The sequence below is a fragment of the Scyliorhinus canicula genome, chromosome 7 (assembly GCF_902713615.1).
Source record: "Scyliorhinus canicula chromosome 7, sScyCan1.1, whole genome shotgun sequence".
In the NCBI taxonomy this organism is placed as follows: Eukaryota; Metazoa; Chordata; class Chondrichthyes; order Carcharhiniformes; family Scyliorhinidae; genus Scyliorhinus; species Scyliorhinus canicula.
The window spans coordinates 207,530,993-207,558,873 of record NC_052152.1 but is presented as its reverse complement, the minus strand read 5'-3'; the positions used below and the strand labels follow the sequence as shown (position 1 = coordinate 207,558,873).

Genomic DNA, 27,881 nt, shown 5'->3' with positions numbered 1-27,881 from the left:
TTGTCTGAAGTTATTGCAGCCTTTATTTCCACACTCAGCTGCAATAGAGGGTAACAAACATTTTCAATCACATCATTGGAACAATTTGGACATAATTGCAACATGCAGGAGGCTACAAACACAATCAAAAATGTTACAGTAATTTTGTTAACCAGTGTATTAAAATGTTAGCTCCTGATATTTGAAAGAAACAATTTTCACCCTTTAATGGGGGAATATTCACTGTTTTATGGAGCTATTTTTAAAAGGGCTCAACTTCTGGAATAGCGAACTTGGGTTGGGGGGCGTTGGGGATAAAGTGCAGCAAAGCTCAGACCATGGCCGGAATTCTTTGTCCGTTCATGCCGGTGGGATTCTCCCGTTCCGCTGTGGCGAATGGAGCTTTGACTGAATGCCAAATCCTCTGTTCTCGCTTGCAGCAGTGGCAGGGCGAGCTCCTGCCAAAGAGATGGTTTGTATGGGAGCTTTGGCAAATCTGGCACAGCCTCCTGAAGATGCTTAAGCCAGCGACAATGACCTTTTCAGAAGAACGACAGTGAATTTAATTTAGTCAGTGCAACATCCAGCAATAGAATACAAAGCTCCATCTCTTCAAGATGTCAAGTATAGCAATCCCTCGCTCTCTTATTCTAGGTGTAGGTAAATATGGTCCAATATGATACATAAACAGGCATCGTCAGTGCAACAAGTCTAAATGGACTGCCATAGGCTATTCTCTAACAGCCATTTTATATCACTATTGTAAATTAATTTAAGATCTAAAAAATAAAACTTTATTTAAGCTCTAGCAGTGCAATTTATAAGGAAATGGTACAAGTTTAGACTGCTCTCATTTCTCCCTTTTCGGAATAGTGCATTTCAGGGCTGAGAGTGGAGGGCTGGGGCTGGGGGGGTTGCCTTCTCTGCCTATGCCCCCCCCCCCCCAACCCAACCCCACCCACCCTTAATCTAAAATCTCCAGTGCCTTCCTCCTCCAGCATTACTTCGCAAAGGAGGAAGTTATTTCACTGCCAATGTCAAAGGATAAACACAGGACAGCAGGTCAAAAGTGCAAATGCCACATGCATGGAAAGGAAGGTCCAACCCCCAAATCTCAGCCAATTGGGGCCAGTGTTGGTCAGTGTCCTGATTGCCACAGGGAGCATGTTCAGTGTTGCCAGTACAGGGTCTAGTCAAATCTACGGTGGGTGGGTCTCAATTGGAAACACGGGCAGCCGGAGATAAAGGAATATGGCTACATGAAGCATTAAACCCAACCAAACATCGAGTTATCCAAGAAGTGATTGAATGTGTCTCCCGCCATCCTTTTCCATCCATTTCCTGAGCTTTGGGTTGGCGTGGGGTTTTGGTGCTGATAGGAAGCTCTTCAATAAACCTTCTTGTTAGGACCTGCATAGACTAATCATCGAACAGTCCAAAGCCCATGTCTTCGTCAGACTCATCCGATTCCTCCTTAACCTCAGCTTTCTTCTCTTCCGCTATTGGGATGAAACAGAGGGTCATTTTGGGTTAAACAGGTTTTTCTTTGGGTTACACAGAGGGATAACTTTGGGTTACACAGAGGGATATCTTTGGGTTACACAGAGGGATATCTTTGGGTTACACAGAGGGATAACTTTGGGTTACACAGAGGGATATCTTTGGGTTACACAGAGGGATATCTTTGGGTTACACAGAGGGATATCTTTGGGTTACACAGAGGGATAACTTTGGGTTACACAGAGGGATATCTTTGGGTTACACAGAGGGATAACTTTGGGTTACACAGAGGGATATCTTTGGGTTACACAGAGGGATATCTTTGGGTTACACAGAGGGATAACTTTGGGTTACACAGAGGGATATCTTTGGGTTACACAGAGGGATATCTTTGGGTTACACAGAGGGATAACTTTGGGTTACACAGAGGGATATCTTTGGGTTACACAGAGGGATAACTTTGGGTTACACAGAGGGATATCTTTGGGTTACACAGAGGGATATCTTTGGGTTACACAGAGGGATAACTTTGGGTTACACAGAGGGATATCTTTGGGTTACACAGAGGGATAACTTTGGGTTACACAGAGGGATATCTTTGGGTTACACAGAGGGATAACTTTGGGTTACACAGAGGGATATTTTTGGGTTACGCAGAGGGATAACTTTGGGTTACACAGAGGGATAACTTTGGCAGCAGTAACAAGATTGCTGAGCCTCGCTCAGTCTCACACGAGCAATGCAAAGACTTAAAGGCAGCAGGTCCACCGTGTCTGCTTCATGCCTCATTAAGGCTGAGACTTTGTGACCAGACTCTCCTGCCACCTACATCCTGTCAGATTCCCTTGGAGAGGCTAAAAACTCAGGGCCAATGAGGGAGAAAATTCCAAACTGACCCCTTCAGGCCTTTGAAACTAGTCCAAGGCCTGTCCTTGGTGAAGATGCTTTGGGACTGAGGTGAGGGGGAGACTTTTCACTCAGAGGATTGTGAATCTTTGGAATTGTCTGCCCCAGAGGGGTGTCGATGTTCAGTTGCTGAATATATTTGAGACTGAGACTTTTGAACACAAAGGAATTAAGGGATTTGGGGATAGTGTATGATAGTGAAGAGGATTGTCAGAGGATACAGCAGGATCAGTTGAAGACTTGGCCGGAGAAGTGGCAGAATGAATTTAATCCGAACAAATGGGAGGTAATGCATTTTGGAAGGTCTAATATAAGTGGGAATTATACAGTGAACAACAGAACCCTTAAGAGTATTGACAGGCAGAGGGATCTGGGTGTACAGGTCCACAGGTCACTGGTGGAGAAGTTCGTCACGAAGGTATACGGCCTCCTTGCCTTCATCAGCCGGGACACTGAGTATAAAAATTGGCAAGTTATGCTGCAGCTATACAGAACCTGAGTTAGGCCACATCTGGGACATTGCGTTGCCACACTACCAGAAAGATGTGGATGCTTTGGAGAGGGTGCAGAAGAGGTTTCCCAGCATGTTCCCTGGTCTGGGGGTATTAGCTATGAGGACAGGTTGGATAAAGTCGGATTGTTTTCACTGGAATGATGGAGGTTGAGGGGCGACCTGATAGAAGTCTACAAGATTATGAGGGGCATTGGTAGAACGGATAGTCAGACTCTTTTTACCAAATGTGGAAAACTCAATTACTGGGAGACATACGTTGAAGGTGCGAGGCCAGTTTTTTTTACACAGAGGGTGGTGAGTGCCTGGAACTCGCTGCCGGAGGAGGTGGTGGAAGGAGGGACGATAGTGATGTTTCAGGGGCATCTTGACAAATACATGAATAGGATGGGAATAGAGGGATATGGACCCTGGAAGTGCAGAAGGTTTTAGTTTAGACGGGCAGCATGGTCGGCACGGGCTTGGAGGGCCTGTGCTGGATTTTTCTTCCGAGTTGATGTAGATCCACCAAGATCTTAATGAACAGCACAGGCTTAATAATAGTAATAATAATCATCTTTATTGTCACAAGTAAGCTGACATTAACATCGGAACAAAGTTACTGTGAAAACCCCCTAGTCGCAACACTCCGGCGCCTGATCGGGTACACAGAGGGAGAATTCAGAATGTCCATATTAAGGGTTTGAGTGGCCGCCTCCGGCTCCAATTTCATATGCAGCCGTCATTACTTCCATCGCTATCTACTCCCTTTGGTCATGGGTGATGATGCTTGAACTGACTGCTGCTAGATTGATCGCAATCTTGGCTGTGGGGCAACCAAGTGGTAGAGTGTGCTGATAACGGAGAGAGGCCTGAGACCTCATCACCATACATTACAGAGGGAGAAATGGGTCACCCTAAGGCAGCTGGGCCGATCAGAGAACAGTAAGTCTGGGGGTGACGGGGAGCCCCGAGTGTAACAGCTACACCTAGTGAGCCACTTGAATTCTTCCCGGCCCCTTGGGAAGCGATGTTTAGCCTCCTGCTCACCTGGATTCCAGGTGTAACAAACTGGGATGCCTGGCACTGGTTCAAGAAGGCAGCTCACCACCACTTTCTCAAGGGCCACTGGGGATGGGCAATAAATGCTGGCCTAGCCAGTGACGCCCACATTAAATAATAAATCGCATCCACTTCCAAATGAATGTGGCTGGACTCTTGAGTTACATATTCCACAGGTTTACTGCCCGATGCATGTAGCATTTCACAAGGACGATTCCATCATTGGTTATCGTAAAGAAAGAACTTGCATTTAAATTGTGCCTTTCCCAGCAATTGAGCACCCGGAATTACTTTGTCGTCAATGAAGAACTTTTTAAATATCAACATTGTTGTGAGGAACTGCAGTAGCTAATTTGGACACACTCAGTTCCACCAACATAATGTGGTAATGACCAGAACTTTTTTTTATTGGTGCTGAGTGGGAGATAAATATTGGTCACAGGAGAACTCTCCACATGTCTTTGAAGTAGCGCTGTAGGATCTTTGATATTAACCACTTATCGAGACTGGGTCTCGATTTACTGTCACATTTGAAAGACAGAGCAGTGCTTCCTCAATATTGCCCCTTCGACAGCAGTCCCTCAGTACTGACCCTCTAACAGTGTAGCACTCCCTCAGTACTGACCCTCTGACAGTGCAGCACTCCCTCAGTACTGACCCTCTGACAGTGCAGCACTGCCTCAGTACTGACCCTCTGACAGTGCAGCACTGCCTCAGTACTGACCCTCTGACAATGCAGCACTCCCTCAGTACTGACCCTCTGACAGTGCAGCACTCCCTCAGTACTGACCCTCTGACGGTGCGGCACTCCCTCAGTACTGACCCTCTGACAGTGCAGCACTCCCTCAGTACTGACCCTCTGACAGTGCGGCACTCCGTCAGTACTGACCCTCTGACAGTGCAGCACTCCCTCAGTACTGACCCTCTGACAGTGCGGCACTCCCTCAGTACTGACCCTCTGACAGTGTGGCACTCCCTCAGTACTGACCCTCTGACAGTGCGGCACTGCCTCAGTACTGACCCTCTGACAGTGCAGCACTGCCTCAGTACTGACCCTCTGACAATGCAGCACTCCCTCAGTACTGACCCTGTGACAGTGCGGCACTCCCTCAGTACTGACCCTCTGACAGTGCGGCACTCCCTCAGTACTGACCCTCTGACAGTGCGGCACTCCCTCAGTACTGATCCTCTGACAGTGCGGCACTCCCTCAGTACTGACCCTCTGACAGTGCAGCACTCCCTCAGTACTGACCCTCTGACAGTGCGGCACTCCCTCAGTACTGACCCTCTGACAGTGCAGCATTCCCTCAGTACTGACCCTCTGACAGTGCAGCACTCCCTCAGTACTGACCCTCTGACAGTGCAGCACTCCCTCAGTACTGACCCTCTGACAATGCAGCACTCCCTCAGTACTGACCCTCTGACAGTGCAGCACTCCCTCAGTACTGACCCTCTGACGGTGCGGCACTCCCTCAGTACTGACCCTCTGACAGTGCAGCACTCCCTCAGTACTGACCCTCTGACAGTGCGGCACTCCCTCAGTACTGACCCTCTGACAGTGCGGCACTCCCTCAGTACTGATCCTCTGACAGTGCGGCACTCCCTCAGTACTGACCCTCTGACAGTGCGGCACTCCCTCAGTACTGATCCTCTGACAGTGCGGCACTCCCTCAGTACTGACCCTCTGACAGTGCAGCACTCCCTCAGTACTGACCCTCTGACGGTGCGGCACTCCCTCAGTACTGACCCTCTGACAGTGCGGCACTCCCTCAGTACTGACCCTCTGACAGTGCGGCACTCCCTCAGTACTGATCCTCTGACAGTGCGGCACTCCCTCAGTACTGACCCTCTGACAGTGCGGCACTCCCTCAGTACTGACCCTCTGACAGTGCGGCACTCCCTCAGTACTGATCCTCTGACAGTGCGGCACTCCCTCAGTACTGACCCTCTGACAGTGCAGCTCCCTCAGTACTGACCCTCTGACAGTGCAGCACTCGCTCAATACTGACCCTCTGACAGTGCAGCACTCCCTCAGTACTGACCCTCTGACAGTGCGGCACTCCCTCAGTACTGACCCTCTGACAGTGCAGCACTCCCTCAGTACTGACCCTCTGACAGTGCGGCACTCCCTCAGTACTGACCCTCTGACAGTGCAGCACTCCCTCAGTACTGACCCTCTGACAGTGCGGCACTCCCTCAGTACTGACCCTCTGACAGTGCAGCACTCCCTCAGTACTGACCCTCTGACAGTGCGGCACTCCCTCAGTACTGACCCTCTGACAGTGCAGCACTCCCTCAGTACTGACCCTCTGACAGTGCGGCACTCCCTCAGTACTGACCCTCTGACAGTGCGGCACTCCCTCAGTACTGACCCTCTGACAGTGCGGCACTCCCTCAGTACTGATCCTCTGACAGTGCGGCACTCCCTCAGCACTGACCCTCTGACAGTGCGGCATTCCCTCAGTACTGACCCTCTGACAGTGCGGCACTCCCTCAGTACTGACCCTCTGACAGTGCGGCACTCCCTCAGCAGTATGTTGAATTCTGCGGTCACGTCTCTGGATTGGACTTGAACTCGACCTCCTCCTGTGAGCGATTACTCCCCAATGAGCCACTGCTGTACCTAAAGTTAGCATTTTCTAAGGGACACTTTAGCATGGCCAATCCACCTATCCTGCCCATCTTTGAGTTGTGGGGATGAGATTGTCGCAGACACGGGGAGAATGTGCAAACTCCACACGGATATGACCCGGCACCGGGGTCGCACCTGTGAGGCCACCGTGCAACCCCAAAAGTTGACATTTTAATGCAAAAAAGTAACCTAAACGTTTTCATCAATTGCATTATTTTTTTTATTCTTTCATTCCCTGAGTGCATCACTGCTAATCCCAGCATTTTCTGCCCGTCCCAAATTGGCACTGACTTACCATCAGCAGCTGCAGGAGATCCCCCAGCTGCAGCTGTTCCACCAGGAGTGGAAGCACCCAGAGGTAAAGCAGCCCCAGCACCAATATTACAGATCAGACTGCCGATGTTCACGTTGCTCAGGGCCTGTGGGTGACATGGAAGCAGGAGGCTCAATTAAATCGATTTGGAGCAGGCGGCATTCCATCTTGGATCAAGCACAGGCGGGCTCACCTGGAATTCTCTGCAGCAGTGCTCCCTCTGACACACAGGGAGCCTGTAACGTGTTCCTCCCTCCAGGAACCCGACACAAAATCTACAGTACAGGTCATTCAGCCAACATTGTCCATTCTCGTGCCTATGCACCACGGGAGCCTTCTCCCATTCCTCTTCATCTCACCCTTTCACATCTCCTTCTGCTACGTTCTCACTTGTCCCTTTACCTATTTTCTCTTTCTGACGTGAAGTAAGCAAGCATGAAGACAGCAGCTGATCACAGAGGGTAGCTCATCACCGAGTGAGCGCTTGGGAATTAGGTAAGTGAAGGAATTTTAAGGGTTAATCTCCTGAAATCTCGTCGAGCTTGCATTTAGACTTTAACTGTAATTTACTGTTAAAGTTAATTTGCTTTCAGCCTTCGTCAAGGATAAACAAGCTCCCTCCTGGAGAGGCAGGTTAATTAGGTAGCTAATTAGCTAATTTGAATGAGATTCTCGAACCAGCAGCGCTGTCTCAGTTTTGTAGAATTTCAGCCGGGATAAACGGAAGTGGCTTTGCTGAGCAGAAAGACAGCATCTGGTCACTGTAACTGGTCACATAGTTCTGGCACGGCAATTTGGTAAGTGAGGGAGGAGGTGCTCGTCACCAGTTTGACTTTTACAAAAGGGCAGAGAGTGCGCGGCCAGTTTAAAAGAGCTTGGGGGTCTCATTCTGAGAAAAAGTCAACGTGTAATATTGCAGGGAAACATCCAAGTGATTGGTTGGTAAATGTACTGCTAATTTATCTGTGAAAATATGGAAAATTTAGTAGTAATTGTAAGGTTATATTAATACTAGTAAGATTTAATAGAAGTAATAATAATAATCACTTATTGTCACGAGTAGGCTTCAATGAAGTTACTGTGAAAAGCCCCTAGTCGCCACATTCCGGCGCCTGTTCGGGGAGGCTGGAACAGGAATTGAATCCACGCTGCTGGTCTTGTTCTGCATTACAAGCCAGCTGTCTTAGCCCACTGTGCTAAACAAGCTTATTAGGAGCAGTAGGGTGTAATAAACAATCTGTAAAAACACAGAGGGGTAGCATGGCGGGGTGGAATGCCCATCCTGATGTCTGTGGGATGTGGTGGATGTTTCCTGTGGCCGACATGAGCTTATGCTCAAGACGTTTCTCTCGGTACAGAAACGAGAGCTCTGGGTTTCGGAACTCAAGCTCTGCTTGCAGTCACTGTGGTGCATTCGCGAGGCTGAGGACTATGTGGATAACACGTTTAGAGAGGTGGTCACACTACATGTTGAGAGAGTACAGGCATAGCGGAATTCAGTGACCTCCAGGTCCGTGCAGGCGCACCGAGTCCATCCCGCTCCCCAGCTTTGAGGGTAATGGTTCCTCAAAGGAGTGCAGTCAGACCCAAGACTGTGGCACTACAGTTGCACAGACGGATGGAAGGCAAATAGAATGGCAATTGCAGTAGTGGATTCAATAATGTGGGGAACAGACAGGTGTTTGTGTGTCCATACACAGGACTCCAGGTTGGTATGTTGCCTCGCTGGTGCCAGGGACAAAGATGTCATTGAGCGGCTACAGGGCATTGTGATGGGGAGGGTGAACAGCCAGAGATCATAGTCAACATCAGTACCATTGGCATAGATGGAAAGAGGGATAAGGTCCTGAAAGAAAATTTCAGAGAGCGAGGAAAGATATTAAAAGCAGGACTTCAAAGGCAGTAACCTCAGGATTATTCCTAGTCTCAAACTCTCATGAGTGCATAAATGGGAAGAAAGTAAAAATAATAATAATCTTTATTGTCACAAGTAGGCTTACATTAACACTGCGATGAAGTTACTGTGAAAAGCCCCTAGTCGCCACATTCCGGTTGTGGACAAGGTAGTTTCTCTATTACTCCTACTGCCACTTCGCCACTCTTCACTGGACTTTCCAACCTTACCTTATATAATGGAACACTACTCCTCTCACCCTGAATTCCACATATTACCACCTTTTCTGGCAACATTCTTCCCAAACTACATAATTCCTCATCTCTTACCATTAAAGATTGACTAGCTCCCCATATCTCTTAAAATTGTGACTTCTTTACCTGCTCCTCCTGATACACATGAGTAAACTTTACCCACACAAGTAAATTATTTAAAGAGATCTGGCACTTTCTTATCAATCACCTCTTGATCAGCTGTACAATCGTTTGCACCTCCTTCGCTTCCCTTGGGCTTTCCTTCACCACTCTAACAAATCCCACTGTCTTATCCTGTTTTACCACATCAGCCTTCCCAGTGCTTTTCTGGGAAAATGGGTCATTCTCAGGATGGCAGGCTGTGACTGGTGGGGTACCACGAGGGCCAGTACTTGGACCCGAGCTGTTCACAATGTGGGGACCAAATGTCATATTTCCAAGTTTGCTGATGACACAAAGCTAGGTGGGAATGTGAGTGGCGAGGAGGATGCAAATAGGCTTCAAGGGAATTCAGACAGACTGACTGAGTGCGCAAGAACGTGGCAGCTGGAATATAATGTGGAAAAAATGTGAAGTGATCCGCTTTGTTGGAAAAACAGAATGCAGAATAATATTAAATGGTGAGATATTGGAAAGTACTGATATCCAAAGGAACCTTGTTGTCCTTGTGCATGAGTCACTGGGCGAGGCTGTGCTGTAGTAGTATTGTCACTGGACTGGTGATCCAGAGACCCTGGGGAATACTCCGAGGACCCGGGTTCCAATCCCACCAAAGCAGGTGGTGGAAATTGGATACAATAAATATCTGGAATTAAAAGTCTAATACATAGAAACATAGAAAATAGGAGCAGGAAGAGACCATTCAGTCCTTCGAGCTTCACTCACACTCAGTACAGATGCAAACCCTCACACACACTCGGTACAGACACAAACCCTCACACACACCCAGTACAGACACAAACTCTCACTCACACTCGGTACAGACACAAACCCTCACACTGTCAGTACAGACACAAACCCTAACATACTGTCAGTACAGATGCAAACCCTCACACACACCCAGTACAGACACAAACCCTCACACACACCCAGTACAGACACAAACACTCACACACACCCAGTACAGACACAAACCCTCACACACACCCAGTAGACACAAACCCTCACACACTGTCAGTACAGACACAAACCCTCACACACACCCAGTACAGACACAAACCCTCACACACCCAGTACAGACACAAACCCTCACACACTGTCAGTACAGACACAAACCCTCACACTGTCAGTACAGACACAAACCCTCACACACTGTCAGTACAGACACAAACCCTCACACACACCCAGTAGACACAAACCCTCACACACACACCCAGTACAGACACAAACTCTCACACACTGTCAGTACAGACACAAACCCTCACACTGTCAGTACAGACACAAACCCTCACACTGTCAGTACAGACACAAACCCTCACACTGTCAGTACAGACACAAACCCTCACACTGTCAGTACAGACACAAACCCTCACACACACCCAGTACAGACACAAAGTCTCACACTGTCAGTACAGATGCAAACCCTCACACACACCCAGTACAGACACAAACCCTCACACACACACCCAGTACAGACACAAACCCTCACACACACTCAGTACAGACACAAACCCTCACACTGTCAGTACAGACACAAACTCTCACACACACTCAGTACAGACACAAACCCTCACACACACTCAGTACAGACACAAACTCTCACTCACACAGTACAGACACAAACCCTCACACACACTCAGTACAGACACAAACTCTCACACACACCCAGTACAGACACAAACCCTCACACTGTCAGTACAGACACAAACCCTCACACACACCCAGTACAGACACAAACTCTCACACACTGTCAGTACAGACACAAACCCTCACTCACACTCAGTGCAGACACAAACCCTCACTCACACTCAGTGCAGACTCAAACCCTCACACTCAGTACAGACACAAACCCTCACACACACTCAGTACAGACACAAACCCTCACACACACTCAGTACAGACACAAACCCTCACTCACACTCAGTACAGACACAAACCCTCACACACACTCAGTACAGACACAAACCCTCACACACACTCAGTACAGACACAAACTCTCACACACACTCAGTACAGACACAAACCCTCACACACACTCAGTACAGACACAAACCCTCACACACACTCAGTACAGACACAAACCCTCACACACACTCAGTACAGACACAAACTCTCACACACACTCAGTACAGACACAAACCCTCACACACACCCAGTACAGACACAAACCCTCACACACACCCAGTACAGACACAAACCCTCACACTGTCAGTACAGACCCAAACCCTCACACACACACTCAGTACAGACACAAACCCTCACACACACTCAGTACAGACACAAACTCTCACACACTCTCAGTACAGACACAAACTCTCACACACTCTCAGTACAGACACAAACCCTCACACACACTCAGTACAGACACAAACCCTCACACACACCCAGTACAGACACAAACCCTCACACACTCTCAGTACAGACACAAACCCTCACACACACTCAGTACAGACACAAACCCTCACACACACCCAGTACAGACACAAACCCTCACACTGTCAGTGCAGACACAAACTCTCACACACACTCGGTGCAGACACAAACTCTCACACACTCTCAGTACAGACACAAACCCTCACACACACCCAGTACAGACACAAACCCTCACACACACACCCAGTACAGACACAAACCCTCACTCACACTCAGTGCAGACACAAACCCTCACACTCAGTACAGACACAAACCCTCACACACACTCAGTACAGACACAAACCCTCACACACACCCAGTACAGACACAAACTCTCACACACACCCAGTACAGACACAAACCCTCACACACACCCAGTACAGACACAAACCCTCACACTGTCAGTACAGACACAAATCCTCACTCACAGTCAGTACAGACACAAACCCTCACACACTCTCAGTACAAACACAAAACCCTCACACACTCTCTACAGACACAAATTCTCACACACTCTCTACAGACATAAACTCTCACACACACACGGTACAGACACAAACACTCACACACGATACAGACACAAGCTCTCACACACGGTACAGACACAAACTCTCACACACGGTACAGACACAAGCTCTCACACACGGTACAGACACAAACTCTCACACACGGTACAGACACAAACTCTCACACACTCAGTACAGAAACAAATTCTCACACACTCTCAGGACAGACACAAACTCACACATACTCTGTACAGACACAAACTCACACTCTCTCACACAGACACAAACTCAAACTCTCTCACACAGACACAAACTCAAACTCTCTCACACAGACACAAACTCAAACTCTCTCACACAGACACAAACTCAAACTCTCTCACACAGACACAAACTCAAACTCTCTCACACAGACACAAACTCACACATACTCTGTACAGACACAAACTCACACATACTCTCAGTACTGACTCAAGTCCTAACACACCTAGAACAGAGAACATATAGTGAAGGAGGAGGCTATTTATAGAAGGGCAATTTATCATGGCCAATCCACCTAACCTGCACGTCTTTGGACTGTGGGAGGAAACCGGAGCACCCGGAGGAAACCCACGCAGACACAGGGAGAACGTGCAGACTCCGCACAGACAGTGACCCAGCGAGGGATCGAACCTGGGACCCTGGCGCTGTGAAGCCACAGTGCTAACCACTTGTGCTACCCTGCTGCCCATACTCTCAGTACAGACTCAAACCGTCACAACAGTCTGTACAGACTCAAACCGTCACAACAGTCTGTACAGACACAAACCCTCACCTATTGTCGGTTCGGTCTCATTCTTGATTTTGCCCTGTTTCTAGCACTGAAATCATCCTTCAAAATCTCTCCCATGCTTTTTACAAAGTGGCAATGGATTTGGAAACATTTCTGATAGATAAATTCTGGGGCAAATGATGCACTTCACAAACCACTTTCCCGGCTCAGTTCTTGCTTTTTATCCCCAGTGAATGTGGTTGATGTGAATGAGGGAATGGAGGACCCTGCCTGAGGTAGGTTTAAATGGTGCAAATGTCTACACATTGATAAATAAGTTCTTTAATTATTGAGTGCAATACCTTTGCAAACAAGCCGGGCCAGAAAGGCTCCACTGTCACTCCCGCTGCTTTCATCAATGCGTTGAGTTTATCCTCCTGTGGAAAGAATAGGACAAAGAGAAACAAACATCATGTTCAGAGCAGAAAATACAATTTTCACAGTGTCTTGGAACCTCTGTAACACTGTCCATTTCCGTCCCAAACCCAGCTCCTGTGCTGCTGTAACCCCCAGTTCAAAGATGTGCAGGTTAGGCGGGCTGAAGGGGATAAGGTGGTGGGGGGGGGGGGGGGGGGGGGGGGTTGTGTGCTTAGGCAGGGTGCTTTTTCAGAGGATTGGTGCAGACTCCTTCTGCACTGTCAGAATTCTATGGTTCATCTTTATTACCTCCAGTCTAGACTGCTCCAATCAACATTTTGCTGGTCTCCCACCTTGCACCCTCCATAAACCTAAGCTCATCCAAAACTCTGCAGTTCCTGTTAACTGGCACCACGGCCCATTCACCCATCACCCTGGAGCCTCCTGACTTATGTTAGCACCTAGTGCAGCATTCACATCAGTTGCTCATCCGTTTTGAGTCTTAAGTGGGAATACCGTCCAATTGGAAACTCGACTCACTAATACAGGGGCAGCTGCTGCATTGCTTGCTCCTTCCTGCAATAGCGCCTTTCCATGGATATCTGAAGACCAAGTTCTTCAAATCTCCATGCTCCAGTGTAGAGACTTGGACCCAAGTCTTCCGGCTATGTTCAAGATGGTTCCCTGCTGTTGAAATCAATCTGGCAGGAAATCATAGAGCGGTTACAGTACAAAAGGAGGCTGTTCGGCCCTTTGTGTCCATGCTGGCCCTCTGAAGGAGATATTCACCAAGTGCCACCTCCTTGTCCTTTCCTCCTAACCCTGCAACTTTCCTTCTTTTCAGTTAATGATGCAATTCCCTTTTGAAAGCCACAATTGAATCTGCCTGCACCATACTCTCCAGCGGAGTATTCCAGATCCTAACCAGTCTCTGGGTCAAAAGGTTTTTCTCGAATTGCCTTTGCTTCTTCTCTTTTGCCAGTTATCTTAAATCAGTGTTCCCTGGTTCTCGATCCTTTCACCAATGGGAACAGTTTCTCCCTCTCTACCCTGTCCAGACACCTCCTCGAACAATGTCAAAGTACAGGAGGGAGATAGAGAACATAGTGGCGTGGTGTAATGTGAACAATCTCTCCCTCAATGCCAGCAAAACTAAAGAGCTGGTCATTGACTTCAGGAAGCAAAGTACTGTACACACCCCTGTCAGCATCAACAGGGCCGAGGTGGAGATGGTTAGCAGTTTCAAATTCCGAGGGGTGCACATCACTAAAATCTGTCGTGGTCCACCCACATCGACGCTACCACCAAGAAAGCACAACAGGCACTATAATTCCTCAGCAAACGAAGGAAACTCGGCATGTCCACATTAACTCTCACCAACGTTTTAGGTGCACCACAGAAAGCATCCTATCTGTCTGCATCACAGCCTGGTATGGCAACTGCTCGGCCCAAGACCACAAGAAACTTCAGAGAGTTGTGAACACAGCCCAGTCCATCACACAAACCTGCCTCCCATCCATTGACTCCATCTACACCTCCCACTGCCCGGGGAAAGCGGGCAGCATAATCAAAGACCCCTCCCACCCGGCTTACTCACTCTTCCAACTTCTCCCATCGAGGAGATACAAAAGTCTGAGAACACGCACGAACAGACTCAAAAACAGCTTCTTCCCCGCTGTTACCAGGCTCCTAAATGACCTACTTATGGACTGACCTGATTAATACTACACCCCTATATGCTTCACCCGATGCTGGTGCCAATGTCTTTACATTGGGGACGTTGTGTTGCCCAGTTAAGTGTTTTCTTTTCAAGTCCGAAATGATCTGTGTGCAGAGGAGATTCACTAGGTTAATCCCAGAGCTGAAGGGGTTGGATTACGAGGAGAGGCTGAGTAGACTGGAACTGTACTCGTTGGAGGGGGGATCTTATAGAAACATACAAAATTATGAAGGGAATAGATAGGATAGATGCGGGCAGGTTGTTTCCACTGGTGGGTGAAAGCAGGACTAGGGGGCAGAGCCTCAAAATAAGGGGAAGTAGATTTACGACTGAGTTTAGGAGGAACCTCTTCGCCCAAAGGGTTGTGAATCTATGGAATTCCTTGCCCAGTAAAGCAGTTGGGGCTCCTTCATTAAATGTTTTTAAGATAAAGATAGATCGTTTTTTGAAGAATAAAGGGTTATGGTGTTCGGGCCGGAAAGTGGAGCTGAGTCCACAAAAGATCAGCCATGATCTCATTGAATGGCGGAGCAGGCTCGAGGGGCCAGATGGCCTACTCCTGTTCCTAGTTCTTATGATCAGTTTGAGCTGCTCACAGAACAATACTGTACCACTGTACCTCGGTACACGTGACAATAAACAAATCCAATCCAAGTGAACCGCCTCGATCAAATCTCAGGGGCTGGATTCTCCTATCTCCCAGCTGTTCCGCTGCCGGTGGGATTCTCTGCTCCCTCCGCTGGTCAATGGGATTCTCATTAAAGCCACCGTGCGCCAGCGGGAAACCTGCAGGTGGGAGAGGACTGCCGGCAGGAAAAGAGAATCCAACGGTCAGAGAATTCCGGCCCTTCTCTCAATCCTCTCTTCTCGAAGGAAAACAGTCCCCAACATCTTCAATCTTTCACCGACACTGGGGGCGGGATTCTACGACCCCGCACCGGGTTGGAGAATCGCCGGGGGGCCGCGCGTGGTCAGCACGCCGCCGGGACGCGATTCTCCGCCGAGTGGGAGAATCGGCGGCATTGGGCCCGGAGTGGTCGGCACGCCGCTGGGGCCCCGCGATTCTCCAGCCCGGATGGGCCAAGCGGCTGTCAAACAAAAAACGAGTCCGGCCGGCGCGTTCTAACCTGCTCTCAGCTGACAGGACCTCGGGCGTTGAAGGTCCAGGGTCAGCCTGTGGTGGGGAGGGGGGTCCGACCCGGGGGGGGGGGGGGGGGGGGGGGGGGGGGGGGGGGGGGGGGGGGGGCTCCGATGTGGCCTGGCCCATGATCGGAACCCACCGATCGGTGGGCCGGCCTCTCTGTTTCCCGGCCTCCTTTCATCCGCGCTAGCGCCTGTACCCCTGCGCCATGTTGGGTCGGGGCCGGTGCAGACAAGGGAGACAGCGCACATGCGCGGGTTTGCGCCAGACCCACTGCACATGCGCGCATTCCCCGGCGCCCATTCCACGGCCGGATCAGCAGCTGGAGCGGCATGTAGGAGCCAGAATTGCTGATCCTGGGGCCTTGTTGATGCTGTCGAGAAACGTGACTTCACCTCAGGATCAGAGAATCCCGCCCCAAATCCCTCATTTCAGGAATCATTCCCATGAATCTTTTCTCCAATACCTTCACATCCTTCCTAAATACCCCGGTTGAGACGGTACCAGTGTATTATACTAGCTCAATATAACAAATGATATCCCGCTTGTATGAATCCTTGTAGCTTAGTTTTGGCAGCCGCATGGGTCTGCTGTCCACCTTCATACAGTGCATCTTTAGGAAAATATCCATCATCCATTCTAAGGATGCAATCTAGCCTTTGTAGATAATATGGCTTCTGCATTGACATGATAGTTGCTGTGTTAAAGTTTGCATTAGAATTTGTTTGGGATCTCTATTCTGCCAATATCTTCAAGGATCTTATTCAAGCAACTGACAAACACTGGGCGGAATTCTCTGACCCCGGGCCGGGTCGGAGAATCGCTGGTGGGGGGGTCCCAATTCACACTCCGCCGATTCTCCAGTCCATTGGTGTAGGCGCGGCGCCGGTCGGGGGCCACTCTACGTGCCCCCCCCCCCGGGCGATCCTCCGCGTGCGTTGGGCCGAGTGGCCACCGAGATAGACCGAGTCCCGACGGTGCCGTTCACATGTGGTCCTACCTGGTGGGACCTCGCCGTTCATCCTGCGCGGGGGGGGGAGGGGGAATCCGACGTGGAGGGGGGGGGGGGGGGGGGGCTCCACTGTGGCCTGGCCCGCGATCGGGGCCTACCTGGCTTCTCCTGGTGGGGCCCTATTTTACTCCGCACCGGGCCCCTGTAGCTGTCTGCCATGTTGCATTAATGAACGCATACTTGTGATAATAAAGATTATTATAATACAATTTAGACAACAGGAGAAAAGGATGCTGACTGGTTGGTTAAGTCAACTCTGATTGTCCAAAACGTTGCCATGGAGAATTCCCAATTTAAAGAAAGAATTAGACAGTTATTCAGCATAACCATATCAGGCCACAGCCCTTTCAAACAGGAAATAACTTGTTGAAGTGAAAGCAAACTTCTACTTTTGTGAAGTTGACTAGTTTCTGAATACTTTCTCACATTGATCTGCTATCTCAAAGGAAAGGGATAGGAGGAACTCGCAACCAATATTCACTTTCAGTCGAGGGTGGTTGGATCCAGGGTCAAGCCAGGGTGGGGACTCGCGATTTTTGGGGTTGGGGTGGAGCCGGGAGTGCAGGAGGCGAAAGAGGCCGGAGTCCTGGCCTTTGCGTCCCTAGTAGCCGTCGAAGGATTCTGCTACAGTGGAAGGATGCGAGGCCCCCAAGTGTGGAGACCTGGATCAGTGACATGGCGGGATTTATAAAATTGGAAAAGGTCAAATTTGCCCTGAGAGGATCAAACAAGGGTTCTATAAACGATGGCAGCCTTTTCTGGACTTCCTGGCTCAGAGATAGTTAACTGGGTCAATAGCAGCAGCAACCGGGGGGGGGGGGGGGGTGGGGGTGCATTATTGTAGTGTTTATTCTGTAACTTTATAGTGTGTAATTTGCGTTGTTGTTAAAATGCTGGGTTGTTCATGGGGATGGGGCGAATGTATATGATTGTTAATATTATTGTTTTTCGGTATTTTACTAAGGTGCGTTATTGTTGTATAAAATCAAAATTTCTCAATAAAAATTATTTAAAAAAAAAAAAAAATTCACTTTCATGCTGTTGGTTGAGGGATGAATATTGGCCAGGACACAGGGAACAACTCCCTTGCACCTCTGATGTTCACCTGACAGGGTCTTGCCTTAACACCTCATCCAAAGGAGACAGTGCCGCACTCCCTCAGTACTGCGTTGCATTATCAGCCTTAGCTTTTGTATTGGAATCTGTGGAGTGGCACTTGATCCAATGGCGTTTGAATGAGGCAGCAGGAGTGTGACGAGAGCTGTCGATTGTAGAGAATTCTTTTGAATACTGTTGTACTGTGAGTGGAAAAAAATGTCTTAAGCTTGTCAGCTATCAGAGTCACACCTTTTTAAAGGTGGGAGGTATCTCATTAAATCTGTTATTGTTGAGGATTAAAGATGTGCCGCCAATTGTGCACGTGTTACACTGCTATCACTTTCTCCATCTTCCATCACACGTTGCACTTTTACCTTCGATTGACTTGCTTGAATTTTAAAGATAATCACAAGCGTTTATACAACACCTTTAACATCAAAAAGAGCCCCAACGTAATTCACGGAGGGCGTAAATCTGACAACAATCAACCAAAAGGGATCTTGTTCTGCATAGATTGGTTGTTGAGTTTGCTTCAGTAATAGAACATAGTACATAGAGTGCAGGAGGCCATTCGGCCCATCCAAGTCTGTACCGACCCACTTAAGCCCTCACTTCCACCCTATCCCCGTAACCCAATAACCCCATCAAACCTTTTTGGTCACTAAGGTCAATTTATCATGGCCAATCCACCTAACAGCACGTCTTTGGACTGTGGGAGGAAACCGGAAAAACCGGAGGAAACCCACGCACACACGGGGAGAACGTGCAGACTCCACACAGACAGTGACCCAAGCCGGGAATCAAACCTGGGACCCTGGCGCTGTGAAGCCACAGTGCTATCCACTTGTGCTACTGTGCTGCCCAGGGACTGCTGTCAGTTTCTCACTGGCTGCAAAGTGTATCTTGATATCCTGCGGATATTCAGAGGTGTTCTAAAATTCAAACCTGTTTTATTTTAAGAAAACCCTGGGTATCAGCCTCAGTCAATCCAATTTGTTGATCTTGGCTGGGCTGGGGGTAAGGAGGGGATTGGGAGAGGGCTGCGGGGAGGGGAGGGCGGTATTTAAATGTGTGCAGAGTCAGAAGTAATGGGGCACGGGTAGAGAGAGAGGAAAGGGAGAGGGAGGGCAACAGACGAATAGCGAGAGACAGCAAGAGAGAGAGCTGGAACACAATCAGCATTTCTATTCTTGACTGCAGTTGTCTTACTGGAAGTTGTGTTTGTGTGTGATGATATCAGCTTGAGCTGTCAGAGTATCTCAGCCAGTGCATAGGGGATGGTCACTTGGTGAAGTGGGGCGGCACTCTGTTCAAAAAGAATCAGAACTTCCAGCACAGAAGGAAACAGATTCTGCCAACCCTCACTGCTCTGGCAAGTGTAATCTCAGCAGATAATGTGTACAAATTGCAATTCTGATAAGCTCATTTTGTCAGAGTCCATCAGATGTCGGGAAAATCATTAGTAAAATAATTGTCAGAGATTGGGGAAGAGGATTTTCAGAAACAACAAATCCTTTGGTATTTTAAAGCTTTGCTTTGTTAGCACTTTCATATTTTAATAAACAGTTTCTGGACTAACTTCCTTTTGTAAATGCGTAACATGGTTTTGATGATTGTTAATTCAAAATGGATTATAGTCTATTAGTCCCAGATTGGGCAGCACGGTAGCACAAGTGGCTAGCGCTGTGGCTTCACAAGATGCCCCGCAGCAACTGGCAGGCCCCCTTCGACAGCAAGGAGGGCACTGCTGGCGCTCAGCACAGCTTCACCTTGGCCCCATCTGGTCCCCTTGTTGCAAAGTAACAGAGAGCTTTGAATCAGAAACCTGCCCACCCTCACTCGCCTACGTCACTAATAAATCCAATCGGAATTCAGGAGAAACAGCTCTGCCCAGGCGTGTTGAGAATGAGGAGCTCGTCACCACAAGGAGTGGTTGAAGTGAACATAACAAACGTATTTGTGGGGAAGCTGGATAGACACCAGGGGGAAAGGATTGGAAGGACACGTTGATAGGGTGAGATGAACACGAGCAGGAAGAAGTTTGTGTGGAGCGTAAACACCAACATGGATTGGCTGGGACGAATGGCCTGTAAATTCTATGTAACACCGACCTAGAACAAAATGACCTTTTAAATGTGACAGCCACAAAGACATCAAGTGAAACACGGCAGAGCAAACCGCACCTGGTTCAACACAACACAGCAGGATCCATTCCGAAAGGGCATCTTCATCTGATTGTCAAGATGGGTGACTCAAATTGACCCTGATGTGAGGTCTTTGGGTTCTGATGCCTGCAAACTCCCACAAGGCTGCAAACTGTGAAACTTGCAGCAAATTCTGTTGTAAATGAATTGGAATCTCTGAGAACAATATTGCAAACACTAGATCAATGCACCGTGTGATGTTTCAGGCAGTCACGTTCCAAGGGCAGTGCTATGTTTCCGGACTAGAAACCCAGAGTTCAAATGGCCACCTTGAAAATTCCAATTTGGCTGGAAAAGAACGGGAGGGAAAAGATGGCTGGTATCAGTTGAAGTTATGGTGATGCTGTTGGAGTGTCATTAAAAATCCACCTGGTTCACTAAGGTTATTCAGGGCAGGGAATCTTGATGCCTTACCCAATCTGGGCCTGTATGCGACTCCAGGCACCGACCAAAGTGCCCTGATAAACCTCCACAAACAACGAGAAAGCAGACCACCATCTGCTCAGGTACAGTCACTATCTGGACAAGCCGTGTGGACATATGAATCTTAATTAGCAGGCCACTCGGCCCCTCGAGTCCCATTCCGATACGATCGTGGTCGATCTAATTGTAACCTCAACCCACATTCCACCTACCCGCGATAACCTTTCGCCCTCTTGCTTATCAACAATCCATCTAGCTCTGCCTCAAAACTGTTCAAAGACTCTGCTTCCACCACCCTGCGAGGAAGAATGTTCCGGAGACTTACACCCCTCAGTGAAAATGATTAGCCTCATCTGTGTCTCAAAGGGGCGGACCCTTATTTTTAAACATTGACCTCTGCTTTTAGATTCTTCCACAAGAGAAAAAAAATCTTCACATCCAGCCTGTCAACAATTGATATTATTAATCGCAGATACTGCAACATATAAACTGGCCAGGGGGTTTTTTTTCTCCTGGAGATGCATTTTACACGTCACCGAAGGGCATGTTTTGGGGGGGGTGGGGAAAAAGAGTGGGTGCCCACACCACCATTGCCCCTTCCCCAAACCTTAATACGAGGGTGGGTGGGCGCCGAAATCGATAGCCTGCCTTTCATATTTCAATAAGGAATGAAGAGTCAATTAGGCTCATCACCGAGACGTTGATAATACGCTGCCCAGGCCACAGAACGGTTGGCATGGCAATCGGGTAGGAATGGACAGCCCAATTTGTTGAGCAAATGAGGGAAAGGGAGGGGGAGTTCTATCTTTGAGGCTGCCCTTTGCCGGTTGTGGGCTGGGGGGGGTAGAGAGAGAGAAAGAGAAAGAGGTCCAGTCCCTCTGACAAACCAACCCCTTTTGTCCAACCCCTCTGATACATCAAACCCTCTGCGCCCCTCCTCCCCACCTAAAGAGCTGCACATTTAGGCCTCCCCGTTCTACTTTAGGGCTGCATGGAGCGTACCCATCCATCCATCCACCCACCCCCACATCCACCTCCCCCCCCCCCCCCCCCGCAGCCAAAATATTCTGTCACTGGTCTTTGTGCTGTAACCTCAACAGAAAATCTACAAATGTGTTAAATCGGTAACAATTAGAGCTGGCTAAAATACTTCCCAAAGTTAACAGTTCCTCTGATACCTAATTCCCTTGCACTGCAATGTTGTACATTTAGAAACAGTAGCTAAACACGTATTAAGCAGATTTTTCAGATCTGCATTGAAAATCCAATGGTACAGACTGCCACCCAGTGGGGTGAATCCCGGGAGCGAGTGAGGAGGAACAGGAATGCGGCTGGAAAAAATGCAGAAGATGCTGCAAATAGTCAGCAAGTCTGGCAGTGTCTCTGGAGAGAGAAGCATGGTGGGGGGGGGGGGGGGCGTCTTCCAGCCCTTCCCGCTTTGGGGGGGGGGGGGGGGTGGACTTGCCCGTCCCACTGAAGCCAACACTCCTCCCCCCTCTCCTTGGCGAGCTCCGCAAGAGGGGGACGGGGAATAATACAAAACAGCATAGATATCGGCGGGGTTGGAAGATCCCACTGGGAGCAAATGGAGAGCTGCCTCTGCGTGCGGGGCGCAGGCAATGTTTGCTCAAGATTCTCCTCCACATGGTTTAAACCTAATTGACTGACGAGAATCTGGCGGGTTAAGTCCCTGGTTATGACCTGTTCTGACTCTTCCATTAGTAAACCCTAACTACTTTTTCCTCCTCTAATGCTTTGGATTGTTAGGCATAAGGCTACCAGTGGTTGGGCTCATTAAAAAAACAAGAGAGAAGGTGAAGCTTTAGACACTAGGCAAGTTATGAATATTTTAAAACGATCCAGGCAGGGACAAGCTGAGGTCACTGCAAGAATGACTTCTTAAAAAAAAAAACATTTTAAATGCAAAGCTATGCTGGCTGAGGGCCCGCTGAGAGCGCATTCTCAACACCCCAATCTGTCAACATTAATTGGAATCTACACATCTGCCGTGGAAGGTGAGGGGTGCTTCACTGCCTGCATTGGATGTAATATGTTTCGAGGGCATTGTGTAATTGCTTCACTAAGTGCTTTTTTTTCCTCGAAGCATTACAGTACGAGTCAGCTGCAGTTCAGTGGGTGGCACTGTCCTCTCTGAGTCAGCAGGTTATAGTTTCAAATCCTACTCCGCAGATTGAGGGACACAAATCCACGCTGACACGCAGGATGGTGCCGAGGGACTGTCATCTGCCCGTTATCATGTTGTTCTCTGTGAGAGCTCACAAATTGGCTGCTGCAATTAACGTTACCGTAGTGACATTTCAAAAACACTTCACTGGCTGTGACGTTCATAGGGAAATTCCTGCGGTCATGAAAGGCATTATATAAATGCCAAATCTTTCTTTCTTCCGTCCCTGTCCTTATCTCCTGTCTCCACGCTCTTCATAACAATCACTGACACTCTCTTAACGTGTATTCTGCTCACAACAAAACGCTGCCGGCAGAATTGTTAATCCCCTGCACACACAGGATGGAGGTTCAGCTGCTGGCAACTGCTACAGTCAAGGACTGGCACAGTTGGCTGGTAAGGACAGACACAGTTGGCTGGTAAAGATGGGCACAGTTGGCTGGTAAAGATGGGCACAGTTGGCTGGTAAAGATGGGCACAGTTGGCTGGTAAGGATGGACACAGTTGGCTGGTAAGGATGGACACAGTTGGCTGGTAAGGATGGACACAGTTTGCTGGTAAGGACGGACACAGTTGGCTGGTAAGGACGGGCACAGTTGGCTGGTAAGGATGGGCACAGTTGGCTGGTAAGGACAGGCACAGTTGGCTGGTAAAGACTGGCACAGTTGGCTGGTAAGGATGGGCACAGTTGGCTGGTAAGGATGGGCACAGTTGGCTGGTAAGGATGGACACAGTTGGCTGGTAAAGACTGGCAAAGTTGGCTTGGTAAGGTTGGACACAGGTGGCTGGTAAAGACGGACACAGTTGGCTGGTAGGTTGGACACAGGTGGCTGGTAAGGACTGGCACAGTTGGTTGGTAAAGACTGGCACAGTTGGCTGGTAAGGATGGGCACAGTTGGCTGGTAAGGATGGGCACAGTTGGTTGGTAAAGACTGGCACAGTTGGCTGGTAAGGACTGGCACAGTTGGCTGGTAAGGATGGGCACAGTTGGCTGGTAAGGATGGGCACAGTTGGTTGGTAAAGACTGGCACAGTTGGCTGGTAAGGATGGGCACAGTTGGTTGGTAAAGACTGGCAAAGTTGGCTGGTAAGGTTGGACACAGGTGGCTGGTAAAGACTGGCACAGTTGGCTGGTAAAGACGGACACAGTTGGCTGGTAAGGTTGGACACAGGTGGCTGGTAAGGACTGGCACAGTTGGCTTGTAAGGACTGGCACCGTTGGCTGGTAAGGGTGGGCACAGTTGGCTGGTAAGGATGGACACAGTTGGTTGGTAAAGACTGGCAAAGTTGGCGGTAAGGTTGGACACAGGTGGCTGGTAAAGACTGGCACAGTTGGCTGGTAAAGACTGGCACAGTTGGCTGGTAAAGACTGGCACAGTTGGCTGGTAAAGACTGGCACAGTTGGCTGGTAAAGACTGGCACAGTTGGCTGGTAAAGACTGGCACAGTTGGCTGGTAAGGATGGGCACAGTTGGCTGGTAAGGTTGGACACAGGTGGCTGGTAAGGACTGGCACAGTTGGCTGGTAAAGACTGGCACAGTTGGCTGGTAAGGATGGGCACAGTTAGCTGGTAAGGACGGACACAGTTGGCTGTAAGGACTGGCACAGTTGGCTGGTAAGGACTGGCACGGTTGGCTGGTAAGGACTGGCACGGTTGGCTGGTAAGGATGGCACAGTTGGCTGGTAAGTACGGGCACAGTTGGCTGGTAAGGACGGGCACAGTTGGCTGGTAATGACTGGCACAGTTGGCTGGTAAGGATGGGCACAGTTGGCTGGTAAGGATGGGCACAGTTGGTTGGTAAAGACTGGCAAAGTTGGCTGGTAAGGTTGGACACAGGTGGCTGGGAAAGACTGGCACAGTTGGCTGGTAAAGATGGACACAGTTGGCTGGTAAGGTTGGACACAGGTGGCTGGTAAAGACTGGCACAGTTGGCTGGTAAAGACTGGCACAGTTGGCTGGTAAGGACGAACACAGTTGGCTGGTAAGGATGGGCACAGATGGCTGGTAAGGATGGGCACAGTTGGCTGGTAAGGACGGGCACAGTTGGCTGGTAAGGACGGGCACAGTTGGCTGGTAAGGATGGGCACAGTTGGCTGGTAAGGATGGGCACAGTTGGCGGGTAAGGACGGACACAGTTGGCTTGTAAGGACTGGCACTGTTGGCTGGTAAGGACTGGCACAGTTGGCTGGTAAGGACTGGCACAGTTGGCTGGTAAGGACGGGCACAGTTGGCTGGTAAGGACGGGCACAGTTGGCTGGTAAGGATGGGCACAGTTGGCTGGTAAGGACGGGCACAGTTGGCTGGTAAGGATGGGCACAGTTGGCTGGTAAGGACGGTCACAGTTGGCTGGTAAGGGATGGGCACAGTTGGCTGGTAAGGATGGGCACAGTTGGCTGGTAAGGACTGAAACAGTTGGCTGGTAAGGTATGGGCAACAGTTGGCTGGTAATTCCTTCACTGTATCTCTGGCACTCGGTGATTGACTTTGCCACCAATTATTATGGGGTAACATTGTTGAGCAGTTATGGGAATCCTGAGGCATTCAGCTCACCGGCTCCCCTTCCAGTCCAGTGCGAGCCTAGCAATCAAATTCAACACAGTTTATGCCAGTAATGAGGCAACTACATTCCATCCCAGATGGATGCTCAAGGCCAGGGAGATTGTCACATATTGGGACAGAAAGCCTGAAAGGTATCACAGGTCTCACAGCATTGCCAGCCTCACCCACAAGGGGACTCCATGCCCCCTTCTGCTCATTTGCACCGTTACTGATCAACATCGAGAGGTTTGTGATTGGGCTGTGCAGATTGGATAGTATAACCTCACACCTATTTCTACCATCCTCTGAATGATGGACACCCCAGTGAGACAAGTTTAAATGATGAAGCAACAAGCTGATTTATTTTACAAATAATATCTACATGACTATCATAATCATTACTGTGAATCTGATCTTATTCTGGAACCTGTATATCCTGGATAATAATAAAACTCCTCCATTAACCTTTCCCTGAATCTAGTAAACATTACAATTCGGAGGGAGGCCTTGTTTCTTCTCCATCTTTGCATGACAGGAAAGTAGATGGGGGGGGGAGGGGGGTGGGAGGGAGCAGATGGGGGGGGGAGCAGATGGGGAGGGGGGCAGATGGGGGGGGAGCAGAAGGGGGTGTGTGGGGGGAGCAGAAGGGGGGGATGGGGAGCAGAGGGGGGGTGGGGATAGCAGATGGGGTGGGTGGGGATAGCAGATGGGGGTGGGGGAGCAGATGGGGGGGTGGGGGGAGCAGATGGGGGGTGGGGGGAGCAGATGGGGGTGGGGGGGAGCAGATGGGGGGGTGGGGGGAGCAGATGGGGGGGGGGTGGGGGACAGATGGGGGGGAGCAGATGGGGGGGTGGGGGAAGCAGATGGGGGGGTGGGTGGGGCGGAGCCGAATGGGGGGGTGGTTGGGGGAGCAGATGGGGGGTGGGGGGGAGCCGATGGGGGGTGGGGGGAGCAGATGGGGGGGTGGGGGGAGCAGATGGGGGGGGTGGGGGAGCAGGGGGGGGGGGGGAGCAGGTGGGGGGGGGGGTGGGGGAAGAAGATGGGGGGTGGGGGGAGCAGATGGGGGGTGGGGATAGCAGATGGGGGTGGGGGGATAGCAGCTGGGGGGGGGGGGAGCAGATGGGGGGGTGGGGGGAGCAGATGGGGGGTGGGGGGAGCAGATGGGGCGGTGGGGTGGAGCAGATGGGGGGGTGGGGGGAGCAGAGGGGGGGTGGGGGAGCAGATGGGGGGTGGGGGGGAGCAGATGGGGGGCTGCGGGGGAGCAGATGGGGGGGTGGGGGGAGCAGATGGGGGGTGGGGGGAGCAGATGGGGGGGTGGGGGAGCAGACTGGGGGTGGGGGGAGCAGATGGGGGGTGGGGGGAGCAGATGGGGTGGGGGGAGCAGATGGGGGTGGGGGGAGCAGATGGGGTGGGGGAAGCGATGGTGGGTGGGGGGTAGGGGGGATGGGTGGGGGGGTAAGGGGGGGATGGGGGGGGGTGGGGGGGGGGGGGATGGGTGGGGGGTAGGGGGGGGGGGGTGGGGGGTAGGGGGGGGATGGGTGGGGGGTAGGGGGGGGGATGGGGGGGGGGTAGGGGGGATGGGGGGGGGTAGGGGGGGGGGGGATGGGTGGGGGGTAGGGGGGGGATGGGTGGGGGGTAGGGGGGGGATGGGTGGGGGGTAGGGGGGGATGGTGGGGGGTAGGGGGGGATGGGGGGGGGTAGGGGGGGGGATGGGTAGGGGGGGGGATGGGGGGGGGTAGGAGGGGGGGGTGGGTAGGGGGGGGATAGGGGGGGATGGGGGTGGGGGGTAGGGGGGGGATGGGTGGGGGGTAGGGGGGGGATGGGTGGGGGGTATGGGGGGGGATGGGGGGGGGGTAGGGGGGGAGGTGGGGGTATGGGGGGGGGGAGGATGGGGGGGGGGTGGAGGATGGGGGGGGTGGAGGATGGGGGGGGGGGGGTGGAGGATGGGGGGGGGGGGGTGGAGGATGGGGGGGGGGGGGAGCAGCGAGTCTTTAAGGGTGCCGGCTGGAGCCCTGGGGTCGGGGTCGGGTCGGGCCTCTCCTCCGGCCCCTGCCCCGGGATGGGGGTCCGGTCTGGGCCCCCGCCTGCTGCGGGCTCTCTGTCCCGGGCGCCGGGTAGCCGCGCGCTGACTCACGGTGATCGCCACCTCATCGTCGTACAGGATGAGCGCGCTGTAGATACAGGCCAGCTCCGCCTCGGAAGCCATGGCGCAGCCCAAACTCCGACACCTCGGAACGGAACCCTGGGTCCCGGATACCGCCCGGACTGCAGAGGGCGCGGGCCGGAAAG

The 27,881-nt window shown here is 50.7% G+C and overlaps 1 protein-coding gene across 1 annotated transcript; it reads right to left on the bottom strand.

Annotated features, from left to right (window-relative positions):
- On the bottom strand, positions 1-27,881 carry LOC119969754 (60S acidic ribosomal protein P1-like). Its single transcript, XM_038803800.1, has 4 exons — positions 27,727-27,881; positions 13,218-13,292; positions 6,865-6,988; positions 1-1,478 (listed from the first exon to the last, which is right to left on the bottom strand). Exons 1-4 carry the CDS (start codon positions 27,796-27,798, stop codon positions 1,399-1,401), a joined length of 351 nt encoding a protein of 116 aa, XP_038659728.1. The 5' UTR covers positions 27,799-27,881; the 3' UTR covers positions 1-1,398.

Coding starts and splice junctions, on each gene's coding strand:
- LOC119969754 (XM_038803800.1), bottom strand. CDS start 27,798: ATGGCTTCCGAGGCGGAGCTGGCCTGTATCTACAGCGCGCTCATCCTG. Junction 6,989..13,217: donor GGCCCGGCTTGTTTGCAAAG/GTATTGCACTCA, acceptor TGTCACCCACAG/GCCCTGAGCAACGTGAACAT. Junction 1,479..6,864: donor ATCTCCTGCAGCTGCTGATG/GTAAGTCAGTGC, acceptor TCATCCCAATAG/CGGAAGAGAAGAAAGCTGAG.